General features: G+C 38.8%; 1 protein-coding gene across 1 annotated transcript in view; it reads right to left on the bottom strand.

The window, feature by feature from the left end:
• Window positions 1-25,540, bottom strand: part of ASIC2 (acid sensing ion channel subunit 2) — a 796,537-nt gene that overhangs the window by 456,277 nt on the left and 314,720 nt on the right. Inside the window, exon 2 of the mRNA XM_053699697.1 lies at window positions 3,184-3,334. Coding sequence (XP_053555672.1) covers window positions 3,184-3,334 — 151 coding nt within the window. The remainder of the gene's footprint in view (window positions 1-3,183; window positions 3,335-25,540) is intronic.

The following is a 25,540-nucleotide window of genomic DNA, read 5'->3' as shown; positions in this document are numbered from 1 at the left end:
CGCTCTAGCCGTTGCTAGGGGTGCGGCGCCTGCTTCCCTGCTCTTTGTCAAGGGCTGTGTCGACTCCTGTTGCGTACGGTGGTGACATCATCACCGCACGCTCCTCTCACTCTGAAGCCAGTCTGGATCTCCTGTGGTGCAAATCCTGTGCCTATTTAAGTTGCTCACTTTTCTACCTTCACTGCCCAAGTATAGGTGTTACTTTGCGTGCTCCTGTGTGTGATTGTTATTACTGTATACTGGATTGCCTCATTCTTAACTAACTCTGCCTGTCTGACTACTCTGCTTGCTTAACCCCTAAAGTACTGGATTGCCTCACTGTTTACGAATTCTGCCTGTCTGACTACTCTGCTTGCTTAACCCCTAAAGTTCTGGATTGCCTCACTGTTGATGAACTCTGCCTGTCTGACTTCTCTGCTTGCTTAACCCCTAAAGTACTGGATTTCCTCACTATTAATGGACTCTGCCTGTCTGACTACTCTGCTTGTTTAACCCCTAATATACCGGATTGCCTTATCTTTGCCAAACCCTGCCTGCCTGGATCTCCTGTGGCGCGAATCCTGTGCCTATGTAAGTTGCTCACTTTTCTACCTTCACTGCCCAAGTATAGGTGTTACTTTGTATGCTCCTGGGTGTGATTGTTATTACTGTATACTGGATTGTCTCATTCTTAACTAACTCTGCCTCTCTGACTACTCTGCTTGCTTAACCCCTAAAGTACTGGATTGCCTCACTGTTGATGAACTCTGCCTGTCTGACTACTCTGCTTACCTGACCCCTAAAGAACTGGATTGCCTCACTATTAATTGACTCTGCCTGCCTGACAACTATGCTTGTTTAACCCCTAATATACTGGGTTGCCTTATCTTTGCCAAACCCTGTCTGCCTGACAATTCTAGTGGATTAACTTTGGACTCCCTTATTGTTACCAAACCCTGCCTGCCTGACCATTCTAGTGGTTTACCCTTGAACCACCTTCCTCTGATTCCCCACCTGTTGTCGTCAAAGACATTTAAACAAAGAATATCTGCTTGTTGCTAATCAGCCTGTGTAGTTATAGTTTCTCAAGATAACGGGCAATGAGCACTTTTTAGCACAAGTCAACTGCATTATCATAGAGAAACACCTGAGACAAGAGTTAAATCTCTAGTTTGTCACTGCTACTTCCAGCTTAGTTTTTAAAGAATCACATTTGTCACGGATACCAGACAGCTAAGGCTACCCCCCACCCCCCTACAACCTCACCCCTGTTGTTTCTCAGTGGTTTTGTGCTCCTTAGAGCAACCACAATCTCTGGAAGCTTTTGTTTGCCTGGTTTTGTGCTCTAAACTTGTTTAGAGAAGAGCTGGTGTATGACCAGGAAAACCCTCCTAGGCTGGCCGGGCTCCTGGTACTCCTGGTCGGCCGCCTCACAACGGACACCCGCCTAACCCCTCTCAGGCTGGCCGGGCTTCTGGAACTCCCGGTCGGCCACAAGACAGCAGGACACCCGCTAACTTTACCCCTGGTCCCTCCAACATCCCTTTGTCCCAGAGCTCCGTTCTTTTGGGGATTGGTAGCCCCTAAGGAGGACAAGAGCTGGGGAAAATATCGGAGGGGAGCTCCTTTGAGAACCGGGGGTTTTGGACACCCCTAACCCCATAACATCAATGGACTGTAACTCCGGTCCCCTGTAATAAATTACGATGATTGGACTGTGGCATCTGGGGACCGAGAGCTTTAAAATGACACCCTGGAAGTGCCGCCGCTCCACCGGGATCACCCCGAAACCGCCACCCCTAAGCACTGGGATTCTGTATGACTGTGACTGCTATGGAGGTGCCGGTCGGTCTGGAGGGGCGGGAATGGCGGGAAAATTGTGGGATTGTCCAGGGTCTCAAGATGAGCTGTGTGTATAAAAGGAGTGTATGTTTTACAATAAAGAGAGTTCCTGTTTCACCTGAATGCTAGTATGTCTAGTTATTTGGGTGAGCTCCAGCTAAAATCACTTGCCTGGGCTACATAGCAGCCTGTTCCAGGCAGAGGAAGGACCCTCTGGCAGAGCTTCCTAGTCTGGGTAGCCGGAGTCTGCCACAGGGTGGGACCCTGAGTACTGGTGCTGTCGGGCATCAGGGGTGGCTACAGGATGTGGTCACTTGCCAGCTACATAGCTGCAGTCGGCAGGGAGGAAGCAGGACCCCTTTGGTGGAGCTACCCAGTCGGGGTAGCCTGGGTATCCGTCACAACATTCTTGTGTTATGGGAAGCCAAGAGGGTAAAATCACTGCTCTGTGTAAGTTACTGGAAGCCACGGGACTAAAATCATTGCATTTGCTATAGGCAGTAAAGGGTGTAAATCACAATTAGGTGTGTTTTGAATTGCTTTATTTATATCACAAATCGGTGTGTGTCATCAAAAACTTAATTGCTTTAAATATGTTATTTACAGGCAAGGGGGGGAAAAATAACTTTTGTGAATTACTAGCAGCAAAGGAGTAAAATTACAGCTCATTTGCAAAACCCCCCCCCCCCCCAAAAAAAAAAAAAAAAAAAAAAAAAACATATACAATGTAGCTGAAAGTGGAGCCTAAGGTAGGGTTTTGGAGATGGGTTATTGATATTAAGGAGATCTAGCAACTCTAGTGGTTGCAGTGATCCTGTCTATGAAATATATTTAATACAGGTTATTCACACACATATATTTTAGTACTGCATTGTTACTGTACCAAGCGTTGCAATTGACAAGTAAAATATTTTATAGCAAAAAAAAAAAAACTTTGCATAAAATTATTCCATAGTTTACATGTATTTTATAGGTGGAACTGTAGTTGTTCTACACTCTTCTTTCTATTTAACAATATATCTCAGCACACCCCACTAGCTTCCTGCTTCAGTGAGATAACAATAATTAGAACAGAAGTAATTACATCTCAAACCTTTTTTTTTCCTAGGGCCATAACCCTTGTTTGTTAACACGTTCACTGCAAAGCATATCAGAGAGTATTTATAAACATGACAGCCTCAAGTTTTTATTTCCTATATAAATCTTACGGCTGTGCTGTTGCTGATAAATTAAATCCATTATTCATGTTTTGCTGTAATATCTGTAGAATCTGACCATGACCTAAAGACCTCAATTCTGTGTGTTCGATTGTGTAACGTTTATTTCTAAAGAACTTAGAGAGAATCGTTTTCAGTCACTTACCCGGTTCCCCCCAGATGGGCAGGTATTCATCCTGTTGAATATCCAACATTATTTCCAAGCCGTTCCCCATCCCACCTTTCAAGGTGGTGAGCAGAGGACGTCCATCGTGTCCTGAATTAAACATGTAACACTTCCCATATCTTGTGAACACCTGCAGGGGAAACAGACAAGGAAATAATCATGATCCCAACTTACATAGGCAAATGCAAATGGACAGCTAAGACAGCTTACTAATAATAAACCTCATATTAGATATGTATTGCTAAACTAAACATTTGTTCTCCTAAGCAGCTAAATTCATTAAATACAATAGCTAATACTATACTTAAAGAGGCAGTCTACCCCGGAATTTTTATTGTTTAAAAAGATAGATAATCCCTTTATTATCCATTCCCCTGTTTTGCATAACCATCACAGTTATATGAATACCTCTGTGATTACCTTGTATCTAAGCCTCTGCAGACTGCCCCCTTATTTCAGTTCTTTTGACAGACTTCCATTTTAGGCAATCAAGTAACTCCACGTGCGTGAGCACAATGTTATCTATATGGCACACATGAACTAACCCCCTCTAGCTGTGAAAATCTGTCAAATGCTTTCAGATAAGAGGCGGCATTCAAGGGCTTAGAAATTAGCATATGAGCCTACCTAGGATTAGCTTTCAACAAAGAATACCAAGAGAACAAAGCTAATTTTATGATAAAGTAAATTAGAAACTTGTTTAAAATTGCATGCCCTTTCTGAATAATAAAAGTTTAATTTTTACTAGACTGTCCTTTTAACAATTAAAGTGAACTTTATTGTGCCAGTGATTGCTCTAAAAATTGTACACCATGGCTGCCCTCAATGTACTGCATATATGTAATGATCACTGGATCAGACAATGGTGGAACTACCATTGGTGCATCAGGTGCAGTGGCAACAGTGCCCAAGTGTTGAGGGGGGGGGCATAGCAGCCAGTCTATAAATAGTTTTGTGTCTGTGTGGTCATTAACTGTGTATGGATTCTGGCATCATAACACAATGCAGCATGTTTACTATTAGCATATAGACATTCTGGGCATTATACAGCAGAACATATTCATCAGATTATACATGCTCATTATATTTATACAGAGCAGTGTACTCATCAGGATATAGTGTAAAGAAACACGCATCATTATACAGTACACTGCCAGTGTATCATACTCAGTATCATTATAAAGTGCAGCATGTTCATTATCTGCATGCATGTATGCACTGTGTGTGTATATATATATATATATATATATATATATATATATATATATATATAGAGAGAGAGAGAGAGAGAGAGAGAGAGAGAGAGAGAGAGAGAGAGAGATACACATGCACATACAGACACACACACACACAACTTCTTGGGATTTTGTCCTGGGAACAGCTTTTGCACACAATCTTCACAGCAGAAAAGGACTCCACACTTGCTGGATTAGGTGTAAAACTGTGGACTGGATTACTGGTCCATGATACACAATAGTAGTTTTTCAATTCCACCAAGAACATTGTAGAATTTGTGGTGAAACTTAGATTCCATTTACTGAGATCAGACCTAGGGGCCTTTTTATGAAATGTCTGTCCGACATGATCCGATCAGCGGATCATGTCCGACAGACATCGCTGAATGCGGAGAACAATACTCTCTAAATACGCTCAGCCCACTAGATTCATACTGGTTGGTTCAGTGGGTGTGTACTGATTGGTTTAGTGCATATGACATGTTAATCAGCCAAAAGAATAAATCTGTTAGAATAATAGTGTGCAACTACTAAAAATACGCTGAACTGGGTGAGTCCATCTACAATAAACAAATAATAAGCTCACAACGGTACCATGATCGCTATGGTACTCCTATCCCATATCGTAGTAAACACCTGATAAGTAGTATCTCAGAGGCTCCACCCACTAGATACATTCTAATTGGTTTAATGGAAATAAGCTGATTGGTTCAATGCCTATGATGTCTAAATATGTGTAAATGTCATTTGTGACTGACATGTTTTCTGGTCGCAGTAGTGTGAGTTCAGCCAGAGAAGTGAATTTGTCATAATAATAGTGTATAACTAATCAAGGTATACTGATCAGAATTAGTTCATATAATAATATCTAATGTCTAATAACAGGAATGTGAAAATACCAAATTCCGCTCCTAAAATATTCTTAAACAAATATGTGATCGGTATACTCATGTTAGTGAAAGTATTAACCCTAACTTACAAAGCACTCAACAGTCTAACTCCTAATTATATTTCCTCTCTCATCGTGAAATATTCCCCATCCTGTCCTCTTCGATCAACCTCTGACCTACGTCTCTCCATTCCTGTTATCTCTACGTCCCACTCCCATCTCCAAGACTTTGCATGTGCTGCTCCTGTCCTCTGTAACTCTCTACCCCACTCCATAAGACTGTCTCCAAGCTTGTATAGCTTCAGACGCTCCTTGAAAACTCACCTATTCAGAGAGGTGTACCATATCTCCTCCATCCCTTATACGAACCAAACTAATACATGAACTGCCTGACTCACTACTGCAACTACAACTGATGTAACAAGCTACCCCCAACCTTATGTCTCTGCACCCTAAACCTGTAAACTGTGAGCTCTCCGGAGCAGGGCCCTCTTCCTCCTCTACTAGATTTGTTTAATTTTGTTGTTTTGTATTTTATCACAAATCCTTGTTATTGTATACTCCTATCATTATACCCAGGTCTACGGAATTTGGCGGCACTATAGAAATAAATGATAATAATAATAATAATATAAATGTGGGCTTAAGTAAATACTAACCTATAAATATATATATAGTTCCAAGTTGAAACGGCACACACTTTATCAAATCAGCCACCCGGTGCTCTGCCACAGAAGGACATACAGCAAAACGTGTGATGAATCCCACGGACGGTCTCCGCGGTACAATAGGACTCAAGACACAGCAGGCACAACAGGTTTTGAAACAATTCGTTTAATGATGATAATGGAGAGAAACCAGACGTTTTGGCTCTCACAGGAGCCTTTTTCAATGGTGATCAAACCGGACAAACAGAACACTAGCTCTAACGTAAACAACAGCTTACTCAGTCCCTTAAAGGGACACTGAATACACATTTTTCTTTCATCATTCAGATAGAGCATGCAATTTTAAGCCACTTTCTAATTTATTCCTATGATCAATTTTTCTTTGTTCTCTTGCTATCTTTATTTTAAAAAGAAGACATCTAAGCTTTTTTTTTTATTCAGAACTCTGGACAGCACTTTTTTATTGGTGGATGAGTTTTTCCACCAATCAGCAAGAACAACCCAGGTTGATCACCAAAAATGGGCCGGCATCTAAACTTATTTTCTTGCATTTCAAATAAAGATACCAAGAGAATGAAGAAAATTTGATAATAGGAGTAAATTAGAAAGTTGCTTAAAATGTCATGCTCTACCTGAATCACGAAAGAAAAAATTTGGGTACAGTGTCCCTTTAAGTGATCAGAGTGGGCGGAGACACAGATGTATGGCTGACAGTTGAGAGGTACATAGTGAGGCCTCACACACGGGCCAAAAACATACATATATATACAGAATAAACAGTATTTTAATATTGCCAACATTCATTCTCAAACCTTTTTTTTTTTATTTATTTCAATAGACTTTTTTTTTTTTAATTTAATTTTTATTGAGGTTTTGCAAAAAAAAACATAAAGCTTACAACGTTGTGTGCCTTGTAACAAGGAAAACAAAGTACATAAAATGCAGTTAGAATTAAACAAGATAATTCCACAATTATAAAATAAACATTAGGCAGACTGATGAAACCTCGATTTTTCAATGGAATAGCATAAGAGACTGACTAGCTAGCAGCCCAGTTGTAGGCCAAATGGTCTAGGAATGTAGGAGGTAATTTGTAGTCATATGGGCAGCTCCTTGTGAGCTTTAAAAAGGCAATGTAAATATATCGATTGGGGGTGGAGAATTTCAGCGGGCAATCACCGCTAGTAGCATGGGGGAAAAAGTGGGAGGGTGGAGCCATATAGAGAACTGACATGAGGAGTGTGGGGATTCTTCTAAAGTTATTATCAGAGGAATAATTAATTATAGGACACACCGTCAGTGTGGACCTTATGCTGATTTGCAACTTGGGAAGTCGGAACTCATAAGAGAGGATGTGTTCTTAGGGCGTTTATGCTGTGCATACGGGTTAATACTACGTAGAAGAGGCATATACATAAGTATTAAGGGGAATCCAGAGTATAATTTAATATTGGACACATGGGGTAAATAATCTATTGAGAGAAAATAGATACAACTTATATTGGCTCCCAAACTTAGAAGAGGAAGGTAGTTATGATAAAATTATTTGTTTAAAATTAAAGGGAAATGGCCTGAGTGGTGGATTAGATATAACTGTTATGGCATAAATTAGGGTAAGATGTCAATGTTACCAAGCATCCATGTAATACAAAATATAGTCATTACAAGGTAAAATATCTTCAGAAATAGCGAAACCAATAACATACAACAAAACTAGTAAACATAACAGCATTGGAGTACAAAAGATACTCAAACCTGGCCCTTAAAAAAGCAAATGTATTAGGCTTCGAAATATCTCCATTGGTTTGGTACATATATATTCAATTAGGTTATAGGTTTGTTATATTTCCCTACCACTGTGCTAATACAAAATAAGCCTTGTAATGTAAGGTAAAGGTGGGGCAGAAATAGTCAACTTTAGACCTATATAAACCTATAAGAACATGTAGTATACATAATATGAATAAGCTAACAGAATGGGATGTAGTAGTTTTAGCTTGCAAAGATAATTTCCCCAATCTGTACTATATACCTCTCTCTAGGTCCTTCTGAAGGTTGAAGTATTAAATATAGGGGAAGGTAGGAGGTATAAAACATAAAGAGCCCCTCTCTGTTCCTGTAGGGAAGAGGGCAAAACTAAGTAGCTTATCTGTTATTAAATTATTTAGTGGGTGGCATTATTAAAAAAGAAGTACTCCCATTTACAGTTGCATACATTAACATTAAACAATGCCAAGAATACAGCCAAACCTCATAAAAACGTTAACTCCAGTGCACAATCAAAGTAACTCAAACTGGTAACCACCAACCTTTGTGAAGAGCTACAGTACCACATCAACTAGGGTTAATTCCAGACCATGTAGAAAATATGAAGCAAGCTAACTGACCCTATCTTGATAGCTTATATCATCTATACACATAGAGGGCAAATAGGGATGTGAGGTCCAGAGCATATTAACTGAATAGGACCATAGATGGTCAAACAAATAGCTAACAAAAGGAAATGCTAGTAGGTGCTGGAGACTTATATAGTTAGCCTAAATAGGTATATAACTTATTAAAACTTTTGTGAACTAGAAGCGGGACAAACACAGATATTAATATTCTGTTTACAAGCAGTGTGGCTGCACTCCAGAGGCAACAGTCCATAAATTCCAGCAGTACTTAATGTTATTTGAGTGTAGAGAGGAAAACCCTGGGATAATTAGAGTTCATGAACCAGACCAGAACCGGGAGGAGGAGAAAGCGTGAACCGGAGCAAGTGGCATGGCTCTAGTTGTAATTTTATGATTTGTCCCATCTCAGCGTCTAATTTAAGACTAAACAGGGAGTCTGGTAGAAGAAAAATAAAATAGTACAATATATATTGGGGACTACTAAGATCTCTCATGTACCGCAATGTATTCTGTTGCATCAGCCAATGCCCACCGGTTTGCAGGTGTCGCAGTGCACATCTCTAGAATGCCGCTGGCCAAACCATATCAGCCGTCCGATCACAGGGGTAAATCCGCCCGCGGCCCCTCCATACATTGCGATCAGCTGAACCTTGAAACCACAGACGGAGCATCAATGAGCAGCTCTGTTCCAGCCCAAGAGCTGACCGTTAGGAGATCGAGTTTCAATGACGAAGTTCCTTCAGGGTCGGACCATAACTTTGCTGGCGAGTCCGCTATGTTATTTCTAGTGGGAGCTGCTTTTGGGGATAGTAAAGGCCCAGCTTCTTGCTGTTTCGGATGTGTTTCTTCCGTTTTATTGGTGATAGGCTGCAGGGGGCTTAGTTGACTGTTTAGGATCGTAGATTCCGCTATTTGGGGCTCAGGACTTCTTTTATCTACGCTTTGCACAATCTCAGGGTGTGGAGGAGTATCACAGCTCACATGTGGGATGTTCGGTATATATCCTCTGAATGTCTCTACAAGCCCACTGGTTGTCGGCATATCCTGGGTCCTATTCATAGCTGTTCTAAGCACCGCTACTAGTTCACCCTGATGGGCATCCAAAGTGAGCATTAAACTATGCAGAATAGACTGAACTTGCTTCTCCATAGCTTAATATATAGCTGAATACCCAAAAGAAGTATCAGAGCGTAGTTGATCTTCAAAATGGCGTATCACCTCATACAGCCAACACAGCAGACCAGAAATAATCTTGTGCCGAGGTGGGGGTCGATCCCAAAAAAATCGTCGCCCGCAAAAGCTGGCGACGCCAATATTTGCGCGGGTTTGGTATCCTATATACGGTGTAACCTAGAAGTTACGCGCGTATATTTCTGCCGTCGCACGTAGTTTTTTGGGCCATAGGCAGGTATACCAAACCCGCGCAGTTTGGTATCCAATATACAGCGTAAGGACTTACGTGGCGAAAATGGAGAAATCTTACTCCATTTTCACCTCGCCACAAAAAGCAGCCGTAAGAAGCCTTACACTGAGTATTGGAGCCCCGTAACTCCCTAAACTGGCTGCTAAATAAACCTAACACCTAACGCATGCGCAATGTCTATCTCCCTGTCAACCGCGATCCCCCGCCGCAATCCCTAATAAAGTATTTAACCCCTAAACCGCCGCCATCTACATAAACTAACCCCCTACTGTGAGCCCCTAAAACCGCCACCATCTAACTGATCTATCCCCTAATGTGAACCCCTTACACCGCCGCCATCTACCTTATCTATCGCCTAATCTGACCCCTTACACCGCCGCCACCTATATAAAAATTATTAACCCCATAATCTAATCCCCCTATACCGCCGCCAGCTATATTAATATTATTAACCCCTAATCTAATCCCCCTAAAATAATTATCTCTATTACCAGCCCTTAAAAGGGCCTTTTGCGGGGCTTTGCCCCAAAGTAAACAGCTCTTTTGCCCTATAACCTGCCCTCCCTACACTGCCGCCACCTATATTAATAGTATTAACCCCTAATGTAAGCCCCTTACACCGCTGCCATCTATATTAAAATTATTAACCCCTAATTTAATCTACCTACCCCACCGCCAGCTATATTATCTATATTAACCCTAAGTATATTATAGTTAATATAGTTATTACATTATATATATTAACTATATTAACCCTAATTATATTAGGGTTAATATAGTTAATATAGTTACTATAGTATTTATATTAACTATATTAACTCTATCTAACCCTAACACCCCTAACTAAATTCTTATTAAATAAATCTAATTCATATTATAAACTAAAATATTCCTATTTAAATCTAAATACTTACCTATAAAATAAACCCTAAGATAGCTACAATATAATTAATAATTACATTGTAGCTATGTTAGGGTTTATATTTATTTTACAGGTAAATTGTTAATTATTTTAACTAGGTATAATAGCTATTAAATAGTTATGAACTATTTAAGAGCTACCTAGTTAAAATAATTACCCAATTACCTGTAAAATAAATCCTAACCTAAGTTACAAATACACCTACACTATCAATAAATTAAATAAACTACAAATATCTATCTAAAAATAAAATTAAATAAACTAAACTAAATTACAAAAAAAAAAAACACTAAATTACAAAAAATAAAAAAAAGATTACAAGATTTTTAAGCTAATTACACCTATTCTAAGCCCCCTAATAAAATAATAAAGCCCCCCAAAATAAAAAAATTTCCCTACCCTATTCTAAATTAAAAAAAGTTCAAAGCTCTTTTACCTTACCAGCCCTTAAAAGGGCCTTTTGTGGGGGCATGCCCCAAAGAAAACTGCTCTTTTGCCTGAAAAAAAAAACACAATACCACCCCCCAACATTACAACCCACCACCCACATACCCCTAATTTAACACAAACCCCCCTTAAATAAACCTAACACTACCCCCCTGAAGATCTCCCTACCTTGTCTTCACCACCGGGCCGAACTCCTCATCCGATCCGGGTGATGTCTATCCAAGCGGTAAAGAAGAGGTCTTCATCCCAGCGATGTCTTTATCCAAGCGGCAGCAAAGTCTTCTTCCATCGGACAGAATCTTCAATCAAGCGGCATCTTGAATCTTCTCTCTCCACCGGCCAACGACTGAACGACGAATGAGGTACCTTTAAATGACGTCATCCAAGATGGCGTCCTTCGAATTCCGATTGGCTGATAGGATTCTATCAGCCAATCGGAATTAAGGTAGAAAAATCTGATTGGCAATAGCCAATAGAACGCGAGCTCAATCTGATTGGCTGATTGGTTCAGCCAATCGGATTGAACTTGAATCTGATTGGCTGATTCAATCAGCCAATCAGATTTTTCTACCTTAATTCCGATTGGCTGATAGAATCCTATCAGCCAATCGGAATTCGATGGACGCCATCTTGGATGACGTAATTTAAGGGTACCTCATTCGTCGTTCAGTCGTCGGCCGGGATGGATGCTCCGCGTCGGTGGAGAGAAGATTCAAGATGCCGCTTGATTGAAGATTCTGCCCGATGGAAGAAGACTTTGCTGCCGCTTGGATAAAGACATCGCTGGGATGAAGACCTCTTCTTTACCGCTTGGATAGACATCGCCCAGATCGGATGAGGAGTTCGGCCCGGTGGTGAAGACAAGGTAGGGAGATCTTCAGGGGGGTAGTGTTAGGTTTATTTAAGGGGGGTTTGGGTTAGATTAGGGGTATGTGGGTGGTGGGTTAAAAGGGCTGGTAAGGTAAAAGAGCTTTGAACTTTTTTAGAATAGGGTAGGGAATTTTTTTTATTTTGGGGGGCTTTATTATTTTATTAGGGGGCTTAAAATAGGTGTAATTAGCTTAAAAATCTTGAAATCTTTTTTTTATTTTTTGTAATTTAGTGTTTTTTTTTTTGTAATTTAGCTTAGTTTATTTAATTGTATTTTTAGATAGATATTTGTAGTTTATTTAATTTATTGATAGTGTAGGTGTATTTGTAACTTAGGTTAGGATTTATTTTACAGGTAATTGGGTAATTATTTTAACTAGGTAGCTCTTAAATAGTTCATAACTATTTAATAGCTATTATACCTAGTTAAAATAATTAACAATTTACCTGTAAAATAAATATAAACCCTAACATAGCTACAATGTAATTATTAATTATATTGTAGCTATCTTAGGGTTTATTTTATAGGTAAGTATTTAGATTTAAATAGGAATATTTTAATTAATAATATTAATATTAGATTTATTTTAATAAGAGTTTAGTTAGGGATGTTAGAGTTAGATAGGGTTATTATACTTAATATATATATATATAATATAATAACGATATTAACTATATTAACCCTAATATAATTAGGGTTATTAGTTAATATATATAATATAATAACTATATTAACTATATTAACCCTAATATAATTAGGGTTAATATAGTTAATATAGCTGGCGGCGGTGTAGGGGGATTAGATTAGGGGTTAATACATTTATTATAGGTGGCCGCGGTTTAGGGGGATGTAGATTGTAGGCAAAAGAGCAGTTTACTTTGTGACAAAGCCCCGCCAAAAGCCCTTTTAAGGGCTGGCAAAAGAGCTGAATTCTTTGGGGCATGCCCCGCAAAAAGCCTTTTTAAGGGCTGGCAAAAGAGCTGTTACTTTGGGGCAATACCACGCAAAAAGCTCTTTTGAGGGCTATTTGTGGGGTTAGACTTAGGTTTAGTGGTAGGAATAGTTTAGTATTTTAGGGGTTAAATAATTTAATATAGATGGCGGCGAGGTAGGGGGATTAGATTAGGGGTTAATAATTTTAAAATAGATAGCGGCGGGGTAGGGGCTCACTTTAGGGGGTAGGTAAGGTAGATGGCGGCGGTGTTAGGGGCTCACTTTAGGGGGTAGGTAAGGTAGATGGCGGCGGGGTAGGGGCTCACTTTAGGGGGTAGGTAAGGTAGATGGCGGCGGTGTTAGGGGCTCACTTTAGGGGGTTATAGATTTAATATAGCTGGCGGCGGTTTAGGGGTTAATAATTTTATTAGGTAGCGGCGGTTTAGGGGTTAATACATTGTTATTGTTAGGATAGTGAGGGGGGGTAGCGGATAGAGGGTTAGACGTGTCGGGCTATGTTAGGGAGGCGTGTTAGACAGTGCGGGTGATTTAGACTTTAGTTAGGTTTTGTAGGCACCGGCAGTTTCTAACGTGCCGCAAGTCACTGGCGACGCCAGAAATTTGTACTTGCGCAGATTTCTGGACATCGCTGGTTTATCCGACTTACGGCACGTTAGCATCTGACGGCGGGGTATATGGGATAGCTCGAGTTGCGAGCTGAAACTGCGGGCGACGCGGGTTCCCTCGCTTGCGCCGCAAACTACGATCTATATCGGATCGCGCCCGTGGTGTCTAACATTATGTTTTCAGCACCATTGAAACATTCATCTCACTCTTTCAGGCTTAATGAAAATTAGAACATACTATAAGAATCCTTAATGTGCTCAGAATTATAGCAAATTTAAACAAATAGCAGGAGCTCTGGAGAGATCCATCTTTCTGCTTCAGCAGTTGGCTCCGCCCCCCTATTTCAATAGACTTTAACGCGAACACTGCCATCTATACTCCAAAGTATCAAGACAGTGTAGCTAAATAGGGGCAAAGACCCCAATTATCAAATTCTAAGGGACTGTTGTACAGGTACATCATGCACTCAAGGAGTAGATAGAAACTAGAACAGGGCGACTCCCAAGGTATGCGGCTTATCTGGTCTTATAGCAGCAGCCAAAGTCAATATTTGTATTGAGACCCTGAGGGGCAACAGTATCCAGGGTAAATATCCAGCGGGCCTCCAACCTCAGTAGTGCCTGTCCTCTGTCACCATCTGTCAGGATATTCACCTGAATTGCTGAATTTCCTAATTCCTGTAGGAAGAAATATTTATCCTTTAGTTGAATCCAACTGTAGTAGAATATAAATTAACTAATAAGGATTTCTATGAGTTTTGTTTAATAGGTGTGTAGAAGATTTATTCCTAAATAATAGGTGGCAACATATGAAAACTTGTTCATAATTAGAAATAAACCTTGCATTGATATATGGTGGAAATCTACACAAGTAAATCTATAGTCAGGAGGATGGCAGCTTATGACAGAGATACTAAGTGTAGGACACCAATATAAAAGATACAGAGAAATGCAGCACAATATTAGTAAAGATTGTTAACAAGTTATAGTTTAGGTACCAGGTAATTATTAACATTAGAGAGGAGTATTTAGGTAAGAATTCTTACTATTTAGTGGAAGTCCAGATACTCTGTAACAGGAGGAGATCCTTTGGAGTTGAGACAGTCTGTGTGCAGCTCCGGCGTGTGACGTCACACCTGCAGTGTTACCGAAACCGGAAGTGTGAAACTGTCAGCTCTGGGAGAGCAGGAGTTTCAGGGAGACAGATTGATCCTTAGAAATTACTCCAATGAGATGGTAAGTGAGAGCGGATGCTCAAAAGGTGTTAGCTGGTGAGAGAGGTGAGGTCTGCAGAACAGAGATACCAGAATATGCAGGAGCTGGATAATTCTGAGCTAGTAGAACAAAATAATCAAGCAACTATTAGACTGTGGGAGGAACTTTTATACCTGATGATAGACACCTCCTATTAAAGGGAAAGCAAGGATAGGTGAAAGCATGACAGTACTCCCCCCCCAAGGATCCACACCGAGGATCAAGGTCCAGGACGATCAGGATGAGAACGATGGAAACGAGAAACCAGACGTCTGGCAGATAAATTAGAGGCAGGCTCCCAAGTATCATCTTCAGCTGGGAAACCTTTCCAATGGACCAGATATTGGAGAGTGCCATTCATCCATCTAGAATCCTTAATAGACCCTACTTCATATTCCTGTTCCGTGGACTGAGGTGAAGGGACTGATACAGAGGGGGTTTCCTGCTCCCTTATAGGTATAAATGGTTTCAAAAGAGAGACATGAAATGTCGGGTGTATCCTGAAGTTTTCCGGTAAGGAAAGCTTAACAGCATTTGGATTGATTATTGACTCAATTTCGTACGGTCCAATAAACAGAGGAGTCAACTTACGTGATGGGTAAGGAAGTCGAAGATTCCTTGTTGACAACCATACTTTGTCACCTAAGGCATAGGAAGGAGAAGGTGAATGTTTGAGGTCATAATAAAACTTTTGATATTCTTTTGTCTGTCTGATATTATTTTCAATAGAAAGAAAGGTGTCAGCAATGGTGTTGACAAATTGGTTGACTAGAGGACTTGAACCATTCTTGAGAGCGTCATAGTGGAAGTGGGGGTGGAATCCATAGTTGATATAGAAAGGAGAATGTTTAGTTGTGGAATGTACGGAGTTATTGTAAGAGAATTCTGCATATGGAAGTAAAGACGACCAATCATCCTGGTGTTCGTTAGTAAAACAGCGTAGAAATTGTTCTAACCATTGATTGGTTCGTTCCGTCTGTCCGTTCGACTGAGGATGGAATGAGGTACTTAGGCGTTTTTGTATATTAAGTGCTTTACAGAGTAGGTTCCAGAATCTACTAGTGAATTGGGAGCCTCTATCAGAGGTTATACTGAGAGGAACTCCATGAAGTTTTATGACATGTTGAATCAAATGATGAACTGTTTCAGAAGCTGTGGGTAGTTTGGTTGATGGAATAAAATGAGCCATCTTGCTGAACAAATCAACGACAACTATAATAGTAGTATAACTTGATGATTTAGGCAAATCCACTATATAGTCGAGAGCTATATCCGTCCAAGGACGTTTAGGAGTGGGTAGAGGTTGTAACTCACCATCTGGTTTTTGGTGTCTGGGTTTTGACACAGTACAAATTCTACAGGATAGGACATATTCTTTGATGTCCTTGTTAATATTAGGCCACCAAAAGTATCTGCCTATCATTTCGGAGGTCTTTTTTATTCCTGGGTGTCCAGCCAAGGGGTTGTCATGGTTGGTTTTAAGAATTTGAGACCTTAATGTTTTTGGAACATAAACTAATTGTCCATGATAAAGAAGGCCATCATTGGATAGAGATACCTGAGATGATGGTATTTCATTATCACTTAGTTGGTGTCTTTTAAAGAGTGTTACGGAGTCATCCGTGAGACCTATAATATGTTCAGCTGGTATGATAGTTTGGGGACCTTGAATTTCCATTGGCTTTTCATAAATTCTAGATAAGGCATCTGCCTTTTGATTTTTATTACACGGCCTATAAGTGATGACATAATTAAATCTACTAAAGTAAAGATTCCAGCGCACCTGTCTGGATGTTAAGGTGCGATTGGTTTTCAGGAACTCTAAATTCCTGTGATCTGTATAGATCAATATAGGAATTTCAGTTCCCTCCAATAAGTGTCGCCAGTGTTCAAATGCTGATTTTATCGCCAGGAGTTCTTTTTCCCCAATTGCATAGTTAAGCTCTGCATTATTCATAACTCTGGAGAAATAGGCAATTGGATGGAGAGGATGCTTTAAGGTTTTACGTTGGGAAAGTACCGCTCCTACAGCATGGTCTGAGGCGTCTACTTCCAAGACAAACTGGAGTGATGGATCAGGGTAGGACAATATGGGAGCTGTTGTGAATTTCTCTTTCAATATATCAAATACCTCCTGAGTTGATTCAGTCCAAAGGAATTTAACGTTATTTTTTGTTAGATTAGTGAGAGGTTTTGCTAACTGAGCAAAGTTCTTGATGAACTTTCTGTAAAAGTTCGCAAAACCCATGAAGCGTTGTATTTGTCTCTTGGTAGTGGGTACGGGCCAGTCAAGGATAGTTTTTATCTTAGAATTTTCCATGTTAATACCTTCTGCTGAAATTACATAACCCAAGAATGTGATGGTTTTAGAATTAAATATACACTTTTCAGGCTTAGCGTATAAGTGATGTTGTCTTAATCTAGAGAGTACTGTTCTTACATGTTTAATATGATCGGTCTGATTTTTTGAATATATAAGGATATCGTCTAGATAGATGACGACAAATACATCTAATAGGTCTTTAAATATGTCGTTAATTAAATATTGAAACGTTGCTGGAGCATTACAGAGGCCGAATGGCATCACGACATACTCATATAAACCATAACGAGTACGGAATGCCGTGAGCCATTCATCCCCTTTTCTAACTCTAATGAGGTTGTATGCACCTCTTAGATCCAACTTAGTGAAACAAGTAGCTCCCTCTAGACGTTCAATAAGCTCTGGTATAAGTGGAAGGGGGTAGCGATTTTTTACTGTGCGTTTATTTAACTCCCTATAATCCACTATGGGACGGATAGTTCCATCCTTGTTCTTTACAAAGAACATACCAGCCCCCGCAGGAGAGGAGGAGGGTCTGATAAAGCCCTTTCTCAAATTGTCTTCAAGATAACTTTTTAAATAATCAAGTTCAACTTTGGATAAAGGGAAAATGTGCCCACAAGGGATGTCTGCACCTGGAATTAACTCTATCGGGCAGTCATACTTCCTATGTGGGGGAAGATTTTCAGATTCCTTTTTACAGAATACATCCTTGAAATCTGAATACTCTGTGGGTATTTTGTTTTCTTGAGTATGTAATATATGATGGCTAGTGTTACAGGTTGTAGTGCAATAAGGTGATGTGAAATGAATAGTAGAATTAGACCAAGATATTACAGGATCATGCAATTTTAACCAGGAGAATCCCAGAACTACTGGATAAAGCGGGGAGTCGATTACATCATAAGAAACATATTCTATGTGTGAGGATTGTATGGCTAACAACAGTGGAATGGTTTGAAAAAGAATTGGACCAGAGGAAATAGGGTTTCCGTCAATAACACGAGCTAAAACAGGATTCTGCTTTTTAATTAGTGGAATTTTATTTACAGTGACAAAATGTGAATCAATATAATTAGCGCTTGCTCCAGAATCAATAATCGCTTGACTGGTTAGCCGATGGTTCTCCCACTGTAAAACAAGGGGTAAGAGGAAATGAGTGGTTGAAGATTGTTCTGAACTACAACAGTAGGTAATGTCTATGTTCTTACCCTTCCTTTGACGAATCAGAAGAGGACAGTCCTTGACAGTGTGTTGAGCGGCACCACAGTACAAGCAGAGGTTGTTATTTTTTCTTCTTTGCTTTTCTTGTGGGTTCAAGGGACCTCTTATTACGCCAATGTCCATAGCTTCAGGAGTAGACTGTGGTACTGGTCTATTGTAAGAATGTGAGGCTCCAGATGTGATGGGACGTTTTGTAGTGAATTCAACTGAGCCTCGTTCATGCCTTCGTTCACGAAGACGCCTATCTAAGCTAATACTTAGATTAATTAATGCATCTAATGTGTGGGGTAACTCAACTCTCGCTAACTCGTCTTTGAGTGAGTCAGACAAACCTAACCTAAATTGGTTTCTTAAGGATAACTCGTTCCATCCACTATCCTTGGACCACCTCTTAAACTCAGCTATATAGTCCTCCACAGGTTTCTTATGCTGTCTCAGGGCTCTCATTGAATTCTCAGCAGTTAACTGGAGATAAGGATCATCATATAGCTGAGACATGGTTTGAAAGAAGGTGTCCAAGGACTGTAGAATGGGGTCGTTAGTTTCAAAGAAACTGTTAGCCCAACTGCGGGGTTCACCCTTAAGATATGAGATTGTTGTAAGGACTTTTACCTGCTCTGTAGGATAAGTGTGAGGCTTAAGAGTAAAGAGCAGATAACAGGCATTTCTGAATTCCCTGAATGTTTTTCTATCCCCTGAAAAGACATCAGGTGGGTTTACATTAGGTTCAATGGTATGGGATACCTTTTGTTTTTCAGCAATCTCTTTAATATAATTTTTTAAAGTGGTGTTCTCTTGCTGGAGTGAGTTTAAGGCTTGAGTAATGTTTTCTACCTTGTCTGTTAAGGTCTGCACATGAGTAACTAAGTCTACTGGATTCATTATTGGGCTTGATTATTATGTCAGGATATTCACCTGAATTGCTGAATTTCCTAATTCCTGTAGGAAGAAATATTTATCCTTTAGTTGAATCCAACTGTAGTAGAATATAAATTAACTAATAAGGATTTCTATGAGTTTTGTTTAATAGGTGTGTAGAAGATTTATTCCTAAATAATAGGTGGCAACATATGAAAACTTGTTCATAATTAGAAATAAACCTTGCATTGATATATGGTGGAAATCTACACAAGTAAATCTATAGTCAGGAGGATGGCAGCTTATGACAGAGATACTAAGTGTAGGACACCAATATAAAAGATACAGAGAAATGCAGCACAATATTAGTAAAGATTGTTAACAAGTTATAGTTTAGGTACCAGGTAATTATTAACATTAGAGAGGAGTATTTAGGTAAGAATTCTTACTATTTAGTGGAAGTCCAGATACTCTGTAACAGGAGGAGATCCTTTGGAGTTGAGACAGTCTGTGTGCAGCTCCGGCGTGTGACGTCACACCTGCAGTGTTACCGAAACCGGAAGTGTGAAACTGTCAGCTCTGGGAGAGCAGGAGTTTCAGGGAGACAGATTGATCCTTAGAAATTACTCCAATGAGATGGTAAGTGAGAGCGGATGCTCAAAAGGTGTTAGCTGGTGAGAGAGGTGAGGTCTGCAGAACAGAGATACCAGAATATGCAGGAGCTGGATAATTCTGAGCTAGTAGAACAAAATAATCAAGCAACTATTAGACTGTGGGAGGAACTTTTATACCTGATGATAGACACCTCCTATTAAAGGGAAAGCAAGGATAGGTGAAAGCATGACACCATCATACCTATGGCGGGGCACATGATCAATTAAAAATACAACAAGGGGAGTACCCCAAAAGGTAGTTAATGCAACTCTTGAAGCATGATTTTCCCTAAGATCACACTATATAAAACTAAAAATACCAAGGATAAGAGTGCGCTAAAAAAGCTCTACCATAAGTTAATGATAATAACTGATAGTACTAAAATAAATAGGCTATAGTTAAAACTGATAAGAATCAATATTTTTATGTCAACTATGTTCTGATAAATATACGTATACACTGTTAAAATGATAATATATATATTTATTAAATCCGTGATCTCCTAAAATCATTTATATAAAATAAATTAAAACAAGGTGCACCTTATGAACATTCATAAACAGTTAAACAAGAATTTATATATTAGTAACTTATGTTAATAGGTAGCGATACTCCTAAAAGGTTTACTCAATATAGATTCCTTAACGTTCCCAAACATTAGGAGTTACATGTTTATCCAAGCTTTGCAATCTCGTTTTCAGCCTCAGACGGGTAGAGTGATAGGCGTTTATTTAGAGTGGTAAAATAATCCACTATTTCTCATCAGTTCCACTTAAAAGTTTTTAATGTCTGTATGATATTAATGTCACAAGTGCCGTGGTGTTTAATATTTAAGAAGCCCAGAAAGGTGAATCACCAGAATACGAAAGGAAGAGATTTTTGAAATATACTACCTTTCTCTGACCGTGTTCCTTCCTCTTGCAAGGGTAGAGCGTTCAGGTTAGCCGTTAGCTACGACTGTGACGTATCTCTTTCACGTGTTAAACTGATCCGCCAATCACCCGGTCAGGTTACCGGTGTCCAAATTTCAAACTGGGGCTCCGTATAGATCAATATGCCCGGTTGTCAGGGCTCCGTTCAAAGATGTGTGTTGATAAGAATTTTGCACAGCACTATAAAGCCGAATATTCCTCACTTGTTTTGCTACTCCAGTGACAATTTACAATTCACAATGATAGATTTTGGTAATATCCAAAGAAGGCTGGCCAGCTTCCACAGGTCAAGTCATCTACGCATTTCGGCTTTTAAGGTTTTGTCAAGATGAGCCTGTGTGTTTCCCATCATGCTGTTATACCTGTTTTCTTAAAGTGGCAGGTTCCTTCTATTCAGATTTTTGAGGTTGTTTTTATAACAAGAAATATTTAATTTCAAGCACACTCATTTAGAGTTCTTGTGAAATATTCTACAAAAAAGACAGTTATTGCATACAAAATCTCCAGAAATTCCCTCCAGAGTGTTAACAAGCAGAATTGCGTTATTTTTGGAATATACTTTCCAAAAAGGATACGCAAATCCCATACATGTATATATATATATATATATATATATATATATATATATATATATATATATATATATATATATATATATATATATATATACATATATATATATATATATATATATATATATATATATATATATATATATAAAAATAAAAAATTCTTTCTTTAGGCAAAAAATATCTAATACATTTAAATTAAACTAGAAGACACTAAAATATTTCTTATTTAGAACATATAGTTTGAAATATAATCCATACATAATAAAACAGCAAATATTAATTTATTTTAAACTATTTCATAGATACTAACCCTAAACAGAAATTTTTACAAATATAGGAAAGTTTTTTAAAAAAATACAATTATCTACATAGATATATCAGAAATAGAACAAATATAAGGTGATCAAATTGATATCAACATTTATATGAAGGGATTCAAATCTAACTCAACATTTAAACCTAGGGGATCCAGGGTCTTAAAATTGAAAATTTTTTAAAAGTCTTTTATTTAAGCCACCCCCTCTCCAGTCCTGTGTAATCTTCCTTAGGCCCCAATATTTTAATCCTTTAGGATTTTGATTATGTTTCTCTTAAAAATGAGATCAGAGAGCAGATGGCCTTGAACTCCATTCTCAATATTCAGGAGGTGTTCTCTGATTCTATCCCTCAGCATACGTGAGGTCTCACCCAAATATTGCTTTTTACATGGACATTCTATTAAATAGACTACATTTTTATCAGAACATTTAATTAAATCTCTAATTTTATAGTCTGTCTGTGTTACTGTTGATTTGACACTAGTCTTCTTACAGCTAAATTTACATGTTTTGCACGATATGCATGGGAAATAACCCTCTATTTTATTTCCTTTTAGATCTACATCAATACTATCCATTTTCTTAGGTTTAAAAGTGCTTGGTGCTAATATAGATTTAGAGTTCTGCGTTTTTTCTTTAGCTTTAATTTTGGCTGTTTTTATAAGGTCCATATTGTATCCTCTCTTTTTAAACTTCCCCTCCAGAAAAGTTGCTTGTTGCTCAAAATCCTCTAATTCACTACAATTTTTTCTAATTCTTAAAAACTGATTCTTAGGTATGTTCTCTAGCCATTTCACATGATCAATTAGCATTGTTCGTATAGAGGAGACAGTATGTCCCACAGATAAGAAGTGATGTGCAACAGGCTGTTCAGAACATCCTTTATCAAGGGCCTGGCGAATAGCTGATTTGTGGTTTGCCAGACATTCCCTGCACAACGTTACCGTCTTACCAATATAGTACTCGAGCATAGACAGATGATGGCATAGATGACAAATTCTGAAGTGCATGTGAGCCTATGTTTAATCTTGAATAATCTATTAGTATGTGGATGCTGAAATGAATTTCCCATAATCAAACTGTTACATGTTACACAATTGCCACATTTGTAACATCCAGGTTTGCCTCTAGGGAGCCACATCTGTTTATCATAACAGTGTGTCGGGTCGTTGAGCACCAGTAGATCCCTCAGATTACTCGCTCTCTTGTATACCAAATGTGGTATCGGAGTATCCACAAAGGGAAGGCTTGTGTCCTTAGAGAGCATCATCCAGTTCTTCTTAATAGTAGTATGAACAAGCTTAGAGTCTGGGTGTACGTAGTCAGGAAATTCAGCCATTTAGGCGAATCAACCTCAATTTTCCTTGTGGTTACTGAGTCCTGTGTCCAATTCCTAGCTTCGAGACACTGTTGGTCTATCAGTGTGGACGGATATCCCCTCTCCAGGAATTTTTGGGACATTTCTCACAATTGTTCCTCTTTGCGGGAGTCGTCCGTGTTGTTACGGACGACCCGCAGGAGCTGAGAGGAGCTAACCCCGTCTCATTGGAAATTCGGGTGAAAACTACTATAGTGTAGGATTGAATTTTTATCAGTGTCTTTCTGAAACAAAGTTGTTTGCAGTTTACATCCATTCAGGGATTCAACCTTGAAAATTTCAAGATCCAAAAAATGGATCATATCAGTGTTGTGTTCCATTTTGAACTTAATGGTGGATGTTCTGAGCAGCCTGTTGCACGTCACTTCTTATCTGCAGGACATACTGTCTCCTCTCTACAAACAATGCTAAATGATCATGTGCCCCACCATAGGCATGGTGGTGATAGAGGACAGGCACTATTGAGGTTGGAGGTCCGCTGGATATTTACCCTGGATACTGTTGCCCCTCGAGGTCTCAATACAAATATTGACTTTGGCTGCTGCTATAAGACCAGATAAGTCGCATACCTTGGGAGTCGTCCTGTTCTAGTTTCTATCTACTCCTTGAGTGCATGATGTACCTGTACAACAGTCCCTTAGAATTTGATAATTGGGGTCTTTGCCCCTATTTAGCTACACTGTCTTGATACTTTGGAGTATAGATGGCGGTGTTAGTGTTAAAGTCTATTGAAATAAATAAAAAACAATTAATGTTGGCAATATTAAAATACTGTTTATTCTGTATATATATATGTATGTTTTTGGCCCCTGTGTGTGGCCTTACTATGTACCTCTCAGCTGTCAGCCGTACATCTGTGTCTCCGCCCACTCTGATCGCTTAAGGGACTGAGTAAGCTGTTGTTTACGTCCTGTTGTGGGTGTGTGACGGATGAGCGGACTGATTGGTGAGTACACTGGGATGGGTGGGTATTTAAGTTAGAGCTAGTGTTCTGTTTGTCATGTCCGGTTTGATCACCATCGAAAAAAGGCTCCTGTGAGAGCCGAAACATCTGGTTTCTCTCCATTATCATCATTAAATGGATTGTTTCAAAGCCTGTTGTGCCTGCTGTGTCTTGAGTCCTATTGTACCGCGGAGACCGTCCATGGGATTCATCACAAGTTTATATATATATATATATATATATATATATATATATATATATATATATATATATATATATATATATATATATATATATATAAAATGACCATAATAATAAATAATATATAGATATGAGACCATTAGTATCAGAAATTAAAAATATTAATAACATACAGCTAGATTATGAGTTTTGCGTTATGGCTCATAACGCTGATTTTTCCGTACAGCTGCTATTACAAGTCTTGTAGGTACAGCTGTACTGCACACCTTTTTGGCCGTCACGCAACTTAACTACCGCACCTTTCGAAAAGTCCTTTATCAATGGAACTTCCATAGCGCCGGTATTACGAGTTTGCCTGTCCGGCCACAAAAGTGAGCGGTACAGCCTATAACTACAAGATCTGTACCGCCACCTGAAAGTCAGTAGAAATGAGTTTTACGCAATATTGCTGTAAAATAAAACTCATAACTAAAGTGTTACAAAGTACAATAACACCCACAAACTACCTATTAACCCCTAAACCGAGGCCCTTCCACATCGCAAACACTAAAATAAAATTATTAACCCCTAATCTGCCGCTCCGGACATCTCCGCCACTATAATAAACATATTAACCCCTAAACCGCCGCACTCCCGCATCGCAAACATTAGTTAAATATTATTAACCCCTAATCTGCTGCCCCCAATGTCGCCGCCACTATAATAAATTTATTAACCCCTAAACCTAACCATAAGTCTAAACGTAACCCTAACATCCACTAACTTTAACCTAATTAAAATAATTCCAAATAAATATTACAATTAATACCTAAATTATTCCTATTTAAAACTAAATAAATACTTACGATTAAAATAAAACCTATGCTAGCTACAATATAACTAATAGTTATATTGTATCTAGCTTATGTTTTATTTTTATTTCACAGGTAAGTTTGTATGTATTTTAACTAGGTTGATTAGTTAGTAAATAGTTATTAACTATTTAATAACTACCTAGTTAAAATAAATACAAACTTATCTGTGAAATAAAACCTAACCTGTCTTACAGTTAAAGCTAACATTACACTAAAATTAAATAAATTACATTAATGAAATAAAATTAACTAAATTACAAAAAATAATAAACACTAAATTACACAAAATAAAAAAGAAATGATCAAATATTTTAACTAATTACACCTAATCTAATAGCCCTATCAAAATACCCCCCCCAAAAAAAATAAAATAAAACCCCTAGCCTACACTGAACTGCCAATAGCCCTTAAAAGGG

Source organism: Bombina bombina, chromosome 1, assembly GCF_027579735.1.
Source record: "Bombina bombina isolate aBomBom1 chromosome 1, aBomBom1.pri, whole genome shotgun sequence".
NCBI classification, from domain to species: Eukaryota; Metazoa; Chordata; class Amphibia; order Anura; family Bombinatoridae; genus Bombina; species Bombina bombina.
This window is presented reverse-complemented; position numbering and strand designations above follow the sequence as displayed.